The following is a 10,000-nucleotide window of genomic DNA, read 5'->3' as shown; positions in this document are numbered from 1 at the left end:
TGAAGAGAGAGAGAGAGAGAGAGAGAGAGAGAGAGAGAGAGAGAGAGAGAGAGAGAGAGAGAACCAAACTGACCGGTCTCGAAAATCAGAATGAACAAATTTTTTGGGATTCCAGTAGACCACGAAACACTCAAGTGAAGTCATTAAGGCATTTTGGGAATGAGATACAAGTTCTAGAAGAAGGAAGCAAAACGTTTTGAACTGCAGTCTTACAAAACATGACGTAATTGATCAAGACATGCGCTCTTACTCTCAAAAGGGCATACGTGATCAGAACCATGTATTTAACATTTCGAAATCATTCGTCTTCTTCTCATATGGAACAAAGCTTTTACAGAAATCTTTACACGATCAAACAGGTTGCAACAGGCTAATTATGACTGGCATGTTTTAAAAACAAAACGAAAAACCCGAGTTGGTTTCGAGAATGGATCAGTGATTCTTATTCCCAACCTGCCATTGCGTAACCCAAAACAAAGCGCTTTCTTACCTGAACTGATGACAGATGGCACATGTGGTCTAAAACTCGAATCTCTCTCTCTCCCACTACTACGCTATTATCAGGAAAGATATTATTAATTCTAAATTATGCTGTTAGGTTACCTAAATCACTAACTCTTTTGAGATCTGACATTACAGTACATACGATATTTCAATAATTATTAGTATTACACATAACACATGATAAATAGAAGAGTAAATATATCAAAACTATGGGATGATATACATATTACAAGGCAACATCATGAAAATATCTTGCACAGTTTTTATTCTGTTCCATTCTCTTCTCTGGAGTTTTTCCAGTTTGACCAATTTAAAGGAGTCATGAGGTTTCCATGGAATTTTATTGACACTCCCTTTAGTGTCGTCGGGAAAGCTCTTTACAAGTACATGTTTCACTGTTTATTGTTCCTATGAATCCAAAATCCTTGAGATGGAGGACATCTTTCATATTTTTATATGACAGTACAAGCAAATTTTTTTTTATTGTAAGTTTCTTTTTTGTTTTGACTCAGTCTTTTTTGCTGCTCCTAATGCATTGTCTAATAAGAAGGATATTTGAATTTCTTACCTGTATCCCTAATTTTATTTATTTCACCGTCACTAAATGCTCTTGAAATATAAATGTGAGCATTGACTACTTAATTTTATTGCTTTTACCGGAAAAAAATGCACACAGGCGGAATTATAAGTAGGTTCCTTACCACTGTGTGCCATTCCTTGCTTAATGACTTGGAAATAAAGTCGAAGCTGGTCAGGATCTACACCCAGTCACTTTTTTTTCACCTCTGGTGATGTGTGATAAACAGATCACTTGTTAATGTGATTATAATCGTGTGTGTATGTATATATACTCGTATATATGTATATATGTATATATATATATATATATATGTATATATAATTACTTGCACAATTGTACTGTGCATTCATATGAAGACTAACAGGACCTCATTTGAATAGGATGGTTTCTAACAGAGATTATATTCACAGATTATAAGCTTTCAAGAACGAAATATCCGTACACCCGTTAGCCGTAATATGACCAGACGTGCATATAAACACAGCAAGAATGCGTGTCTGGTCATTTTACACCTCCTGGACGATGGGGACAGTTAGTCCTTGAAAGCTTGTAACTTTTGTGAATAAAATCTCCCCTAGAAACAATCCTGCTTAAATGTGTGTGTGTATTATATAATTGCGTATGTGAGCATATATATGTATATGTATATATATATATATATATATATATATATATATATATATATATATATATATATATATATATATATATATATATATATATATATATATATATATATATATACACACACACACACACACACACACACACACACACACGCTTGACAAACATCTGTTCATTGGCTTTGTTGCCTGGTTGGTTAGTCTCGATTAAGCTGGTCTTTTATCTCAGACCCTTTCCTTGAGAGTAAGGTTGTAAAGGGAATAAGAGGCCTGATGTGGACCTGTGAGCCCGATCTGCCAACCAAGAGCTCTCTCATACGGTTAAGTGTCCCCTTGTGGAAAAAGACTAACCATAGAAAATCGAATACCACAAGTATAATACATGCACAGAGAAAAGTAATCACACAGGTCAATATGAGCATAAGTGCACTCTTTCTTAAACTGAGAAGCAACAGCATGAGTAACGCTACCTACCACAAGTACATGCTGAAGAGGATAAGCTGTTATGACCGTCATTTTTGCAGAAGTTACGAGGTAAATGACTTTGCAATAATATCTGAACTCTCTCCTCTTCAGTAACCATCTTCGCAAAAACATTTGGCTGAGTTGGCAAGTTTTTTTTTTCCCTACCTGCCAACGCAGGGAGCCCAGACAGAAGCCTGTAACTATTATAGCATGACTACCCTTTTGCTTGTAGTGAATGACCAGTATATTTATGTCCTTTGGAAACTTACAAATTGAATATCAGTAAGACTTATTCCGTAAAAATGATCACACAGTATGAGCAATAACGATGACAGCAGTATGAAACAAAGAGGCTTTTCAGTACAACTAAAACTTTTTGTGACTGCGCTTGTTAACTACTAACAGTCTCAAGCTTTTTTTTTTTTAGTAATGGTACCCTTACTAATGTAATCATTACCGTGGCACCCCTTCTTCACCATCCCACCATATCGCATGAATTAATTTTTTATTTAATGAATAAAATCATTATCCATACTCAAACCAAAATCAGCACACCTTACATGCAGAAATATACTGTACTAACAAAGAGCATATCTAAAGAATTAGATAAACATAATTAGACTAGACACACTGATAATAATTATATGAAGACTTCTGCAAACTTTCTTTTTTACAAATGTTTATTGAGATGATCCAGTCGAGAACAAATTTCATGACAATTTTGCGGCAACCCTAGCTAGGCACTGTCTGCTTTGAGAATCACATTCTAAAAACTTAATTCGGTGTTAGGCCAACATAGGCACAATGGGTTTGAAAGGAACTTGACCGTACAGCCACTTCCCATCCTGGACCTGAACCCCGGGTTCTCTTGATAATTAGAGGAGGAATTTCAAATATATATATATATATATATATATATATATATATATATATATATATGTATATATATATATATATATATATATATATATATATATATATATATAGAATGCGTGTATGTCAATTATATACAAACGACCTTCCCTTTCCCTTCAGCCTCCTTCAAACGCAAAGCATGTTGCAACTCTGAATTAATCTTGCGTGTGCTATACAGTAGATGTGGGATGGATAGTACTGTGTATCTAAACGAAGTATAAGAAACCCTTAATTCTTTTTAATAGTTCCATGTCCAGTGTCCATGTCGCTTTGGCTGCATAAAAATGTTTGTGAAATTGAAAAGTGAGCCTCTCGAATCTATCAGTATATTTAGGCTCAGGAATGAAAAGTAACATGTCTTGTCTTGTACAGATCATATCATGGTCTTAGTTAAAACTTCCTTAGCACAGTATACCATGGTTTCGAGAAAGGCAGGTGCTCCTCTAAGCTGCTTCTCTGGATTTATATTGGACTTACTTGGGACGCATTCATCCTTGTATGGAGTAAATTACGTTCTCCTATCTGGGGAGGCTCAACACACACCATTCTTCATGGAGACTTGAATCCAAGATTTTCCTTCGTTCAGCTCGTACTTTCAACGTGGATTCACTCCACTTGTTCGTAAGATAATTGCTTGTAAATTGCTTAGCTGGTATCATGTTCAGGATTGCTCTTGAGATCTTGCCTGTACACCACTCGCCCTTACTGCACAGAGAGCATGCGTGGAAATTGCAGACTTGTTTGGCCAATTATTCCAGACAGCTTGCTTTAAGAATGGGAAATTTTGTCATTCCCTACTTTTTCCACATCATTCACCGTGCCTGTTGGAAGAGCTCTGATCGAAGTGGATTAAAGCATCCATATCCACCTGTAGCTATTCATCCTAATATATAGAACGTATTACAATGTGCATATACCCGAACTGAGTGATGGTACAACAAAAATATCTTTGCATTCAAATGATGTCTTTGCTTGTTTGAATACTGCGAAGATAACTATCAATTCATTAATATAAAATCTTGACTTGCAGGTGCTGCTCAGGTGGCTACCAAAGTGCAGAAACTGCACGGGGAGTGTGTGGGTTTCATATTCCAGTCTCTTCGGGCCGGAAGTGTCATGTTTACTGCTCAAATCATAATTGTCTTTGAACTACCTGCTTGACATTTGGGTGTTAGTGTCACGTTTACTGACGCAGCTCTTGGATCTGAATGCGAACCATTGTCGTGTTTTGACTAACGATCGACTCCGTATGAGCAGGACAGGCATAGTGTTTCCTTCACTGGTCTCCGCTTTTTCACAGGGCGTGTCACCAGCATGGGCGCTTAATCTTCCGAGGCAGGTTTTTGTGTGGTTATGTATGTGTGAAATTAAGTGTCTGCGTTCATTCCCTATTTTTGCTAGAACTCGGGATGACCAAAGCAAAAAAATACATCGCTCAGAGCGAAATATTCTTTCTCTAAACTTTTTAGCGTAGTGACAGGGTTTAGGAATTGTTGGATTAACGTCGGAAATTCTTCTTGTCTTTTTTGGTTAATGGCAGCATGCTCTTTGCAAAGCGCACCTAGGCCGATAATTCCGGAATAAGCGAGACTCGGCCAACTATAAGACTGAACTTTTCTTACCAGTCCCAGAGGCAAGTGTGCACCATACAGCGTGAAATTCTGAAAAATGACAGATTTTTATAGAGCCAAATCTATGTTATGGCCGAGTCTCTCAAACTCGAGGGTTTTTCTACTTCCCGCAAAGCAGTTCAGCGGTCATTATTGACCCGCGTGTGTTTATTTGATCACTATTATGTGCATGGTTGGCTTATTGGACACGCAGTTAACTGATAGACTTGGGGATAGATCCGAATTGGGATCCAGAAGTAGAGGCAAGGTATCTGCAGTTTTTAGTGCTGGCGACCAGTGGGTCTCTCCAAAAGTTATTTTCGCAACTTGCTTCGTAAGGAAGGCTCCATTACAGTGAGCTATGTTGCCCGCGGTGCGATCTGCACTCGTTCAGTGTTTATTATTATTATTATTATTATTATTATTATTATTATTATTATTATTATTATTATTCAAAATGAACAAACATTCTCAGAAGGCAATTAAAAATATCATGAAATGAAAGGCCATATGTGAAAAAGGAAGAAGCATGAGTGTATATACATATACATATACATATACATATATATATATATATATATATATATATATATATATATATATATATATATATATATATATATATATATATAACGAAAAATAAAGGCTGAAAACTTGTCTTCATAATTCAAGCAGTACATCAGTCAATCAACCAACGAAAAAGAAAGTGTGCCCTCAATTGACCTTAACGTAAAGGGAAGCTCATGTCGAAAAAGCTGGTAATTTTTGCTTTTTTTTTTCATCTTTTGACCTCCTCATGAAAATGGAAGCAAAGAGGCTCCCTCTTGTCCCAATACAGAGGAGCCTTGGAAACGGCCAAAGTCTTATCTTCCTTTGTCAATTCAGTCTCTGGCCATAAAACTGAACATAATTCGTCAATGATCATTATTTGTATGTTCTTGAAAGAAAAAACTGAATCCCTCGATGCTGGTTACGTCTACGCCCTGGTAAAGGAAAGAATCCCTTGTACTTGTTACATGTATGCCAAGCTAGTGGACAGAATTCCTTGTGCCTGTGTAGTGTATACCCTGGTAATTGGCAGAATCCTTTGTACCTGTTTCAGGTGTGCATTGTAATAGTCAGAACCCCCTGTACCTGTTACGCGTATGCCCTCGTAACGGACAGAATTCTTTGTACCTGTTATGCATATGCCCCTATAAGGAGCAGAATCCATTGTACCTGTTACGTGTATTCCCCGGTAATGAGCAGAATCCCATGTACTTGTTACATGTATACCCTGGTAATGGCAAGACTCCCGTGTATCAGTTATGTGTATACCTTGGTAATGAGCAGAATCCTTGTCCCTGTTACGGTCATGTCATGGTAATGAGCAGAATCCTTTGTACTTATGTGAATTCTCTGGTAATGGATAGAATCCTTTGTACCTGTTACATATATGTCCTGGTAATGGACAGAACTCTTTGTAAATGTTATGTGCATATCCTGGTAATGAGCGGAATCCCTTGTATCAGTTATGTGTATGCCGTGGTAATGAGCAGAATCGTTTGTACCTGTTATGAGCATGTCATGGTATTGAGCAGAATCCCTTGTACCTGTTATATGTATGCTCTGGTAATATACAGAATCCCTTGTACTTGTTCTGTTTATGCCTGGTAACAGGCAGAATTGTTTGTACCTGCTATGTGTTTGGCCAGGTAATGAGCAGAATCCATTGTACATTTTACATATATGGTCAAGTAATGGACAGACTCCCTTGTAGGCTACCTGTTACACGTCTACCCTGGTAGCAGACAGAATCCCTTGTACCTGATATCTGTATGCCCTGGCAATCTGCGGAATCCCTTGTACCTGTTATCTGTATGCTCTCGCAATCTGCAGAATTCCTTGTACCTGTTATTTATATGCCCTGGTAATGTGCAGAATTCCTTGTACCTGCTATCTGCATGCCCTGGTAATCTGCAAAGTCCCTTGTACCTGTTACGAGTATGCCCTGGAAATGTACAGATCCCCTCTAAGCCCATTACCTCTATGCCCTTGGAAAAGGACAGATTCTTTCTACGCCTGTTACATCTACAACCTTACGACGGATAAATTCTCTCAAGGCCTTTCACATTTTTGCCCCGAAATGAGCGAATCCCCGAATGCTTGTTATGTCTGTGCTCCTGAAAATCCTTAGACGCCTATTGTGTATTAGCTGGAAATAGCCACTTAGGAAAACAGACAGAATCCCACCATACCTATTCGTCTGCGCCCTTCATATCTCGGTTTGTGCTGTGCAGATTTGATTGACAGACAGACTGCTGGTCTTCTGACGCTACAGTTGTCAGAGCCCACTGGAGGTTACGCTCGGGTGCTTTCTTATTTTGGCTGCCTAACTTCTTTTATTTTAAATCGTTCCTCTTTCTTACCCTTTTAAAGGAAGAAATCTAGCCGTATGACAGTCAATTATTGTGAATCTGTGATGTGGTTAATTACTACTACTACTACCACTACTACTACTATTACTACTACTACTACTACTACTACTACTACTACTACTAATAATAATAATAATAATAATAATAATAATAATAATAATAATAATAATAATAATAATAATAATAATGTCTTCTTGTCAGCTATCGTTGTTGAGGCCTTAGCTGAAATCGGAACCGAAACAGAATTGCGCGGGTGATGGTCTATTTTTTATTTTCCAAGATTTAAAGTCTGTTTGAAATGACATTTTCAATGCCAACAGACTTCTCGCGAAAACATTGGCAAAGGTTTTCACTTTGTCAGTGGATTTTTTTCCCGTACCGCCGCCCTCGTGGGCATTTTGCCTACTTTTTTCGCGACGTTATACTTTTTCACTTCCTCGTCTTTATTGACAAAAAAAAAAAAAAGAAGCTTAGTTAACCTTATTACCCAATTTTCCCTATTGTCAAGGAACACAAGAGCACTCAGAGAAGCACAAGTAACAACTCACTTGTCCCTGAGGCCGCACCCGACACGAACCAAAATATGCAAAATATTCTTTTGTATATATGTGTGTATATATATATATATATATATATATATATATATATATATATATATATATATATGTGTGTGTGTGTGTGTGTGTGTGTATATATGTATGTATGTATGCATGTATGTATGTATACACACACACACACATATATATATATATACATAGAGAGAGAGAGAGAGAGAGAGAGAGAGAAATTTAATCAACATATTTTCTTTCGGTCAAATAGACAAAACACAAAAGTCGCTGCCACGGCCATTCTAACTGCTAAATCGAACGTGAAGAAATGCTACAGAGACTTTCACAGTATCACCAAATTCCTTCTTGTACACTTCAGAAGATTCACTGGCAGGCATTCATCCACGTTCCCGTCAACATCAACCCCCACCCCCCAACACCCGGCCTCCCTAAGCCCTGCCAACCTTCACACTCATAGCACTTTCATCTTCCACGCGTCACAACAGTTCCTTCAGACATATCTAATTTTACTGGAATAGGACTTTTCATCTCGCTCAAACCTTTTGCAGAGCCCTTGCTACCTTCCCTGTTCCCTTATTCGATACCTTACTTCCTGTTTCCTCTTTCAAATACAGTGACCTATTATTTATTTTTATATTCTTAAATACCTATACGAATCGGGTTCGTCTGTTTTCTACCATCCTTACTGCCAATTATTGTTTCTTCCTCGTACCCTCTAAATTCCCTAATTACCCATTTCTTGCCAGCTTTCACTTTCAGCTTTCTCTGCATGCAAACTGCTTGAGTAGGCCTATTACTTACCAGTTTCTGCGGCTTCTTTTTGCATCGCCTATTAACATCGTCTCAGATGCAGATGTCAGCCACTGCGTACTCCTCCTGTACTCCCCATTCTCTCTTTCCACAAACTGACGACGCAGAAGTCTGCCTGTATGTCTAAGCAGTCGCAAATACGTTTGCAATCAGAATGCTTATGTGCATTGATACATTAACATCGACGCGCCTACTACACAAGTTTAATACGTAATATACTGCAAGAAACAATATAGGATATAATCTCGTTTTTTGTGTATCAAAGGAAAAATAAACTCTTTATTTGCTTGCTAGCCCTAACTTTGAAGCAACGTAAAGAATTAGTTGGCGCTTGATAAGTCATTGTTTCTTTAAAAATAAGGCGTGGGGAGAGTGATGCGTCATAATTTTTATTAAAACGAGTGAGGCAAATTAGCGAAGAGTTTTCAAAACACCAAAGAAATGGAGAAGAAGAAGAGAGAGAGGCAGAAGGAAACAACTGACAGATGAAGTGCCGCGGCCCCTCCCCCCGTCCCAAGGCGCGTAAGTCACGTGGCGGGTACTGCTGCTCGGATGGCCAGATCGCCAGAATCTCTTCCCGGGTCAACCCCGCCGGTCGCTTCGCCCAGCACATCCTGGTGGGTAGCGAGTGCTCCTCCTTCCCTCGTCTTCTTCTGTCTTCTCTTCGTGTATTAGCGGGCACGGTAAGTTATTACTTGTGTCGAATGGCTCTGCAAGAGAATCAGTGAGAGATTGCTTCAAGTATCATTTGAAATGTTCCAGATTCTTTGAGTGTGTCTTCAGGTATCTAATGAATTTTCTGCAAAAGCGTGAATTCAGTTCCTCCAACGTCAGGCAGATGGCATATCCCAATAAATGGCTGGTAGTGTAACGCACCTAGTAGGTACGGTGACGTGCTTAGATTTTATCGCGAAAATATAATACTCTATACTGTCTTGAGTATGGCTTGAAATTTCACTCGGTGTTATCCCTCGTAAATGAACATTTCAGTGAGGACAGACGTGATTCCATTTTTTTATCGGGTGTGCTCAGCATTTTTGAAATGCACATAGTCAATATAAGCTGCCATGCATAAGGAAAAAGCCTCAAAGACAAGCACTCCTTCAAAAAATGAGAAGTCTTGAGTGAAAAAGAGAGGAAAACAAATAACTAGCAAATACTGAAAAAGAAATCAACAAGGATACAATAATATTTGCATAGATAACAATATGTCATGAAAAGCTAAGAGAAGGTCACATTTCGTTAGGAAGTTCGTTTATTTTTATGCGTGACGATAAAAATCGATAAAATCGGCCACGACCTGCAGAAATCTCTTCTGAAACAAAGCAGGGCTCTTAAGACCAAAGCAGAGCATGGCACGATTTTCTTATTGTTTTTTGCTAGATCGTGATCACAAGCGGTTGAGTTCCTTGAAACACTGGGGGTACCATTGGCGGAATCCGTAGATGTGGCTCTAGTTGAGAAAAATGTAAACGATTGGTTGAGAATCGATATCTGGAGTGCGATC

The 10,000-nt window shown here is 38.3% G+C and overlaps 1 protein-coding gene across 2 annotated transcripts in view; it reads left to right on the top strand.

Moving 5' to 3' along the window:
- LOC136843707 (sodium-coupled monocarboxylate transporter 1-like) overlaps positions 1 to 10,000 on the top strand; it is a 102,951-nt gene that overhangs the window by 27,307 nt on the left and 65,644 nt on the right. Inside the window, exon 1 of one of the 2 annotated variants that reach the window (XM_067112295.1) lies at positions 8,858 to 9,176. The exons of the other annotated variant lie outside the window; for it this stretch is intronic. Within the exon in view, the coding sequence (XP_066968396.1) occupies positions 8,979 to 9,176 (198 nt within the window). The 5' untranslated portion in view covers positions 8,858 to 8,978. Of the gene's footprint in view, positions 1 to 8,857; positions 9,177 to 10,000 lie in introns of those variants that run through there. 2 annotated transcript variants of the gene reach the window in all.

Source organism: Macrobrachium rosenbergii, chromosome 12 (genome assembly GCF_040412425.1).
Source record: "Macrobrachium rosenbergii isolate ZJJX-2024 chromosome 12, ASM4041242v1, whole genome shotgun sequence".
In the NCBI taxonomy this organism is placed as follows: Eukaryota; Metazoa; Arthropoda; class Malacostraca; order Decapoda; family Palaemonidae; genus Macrobrachium; species Macrobrachium rosenbergii.
The sequence above is the reverse complement of the archived record's forward strand: the minus strand, read 5'-3'. Positions and strand labels throughout refer to the sequence as shown.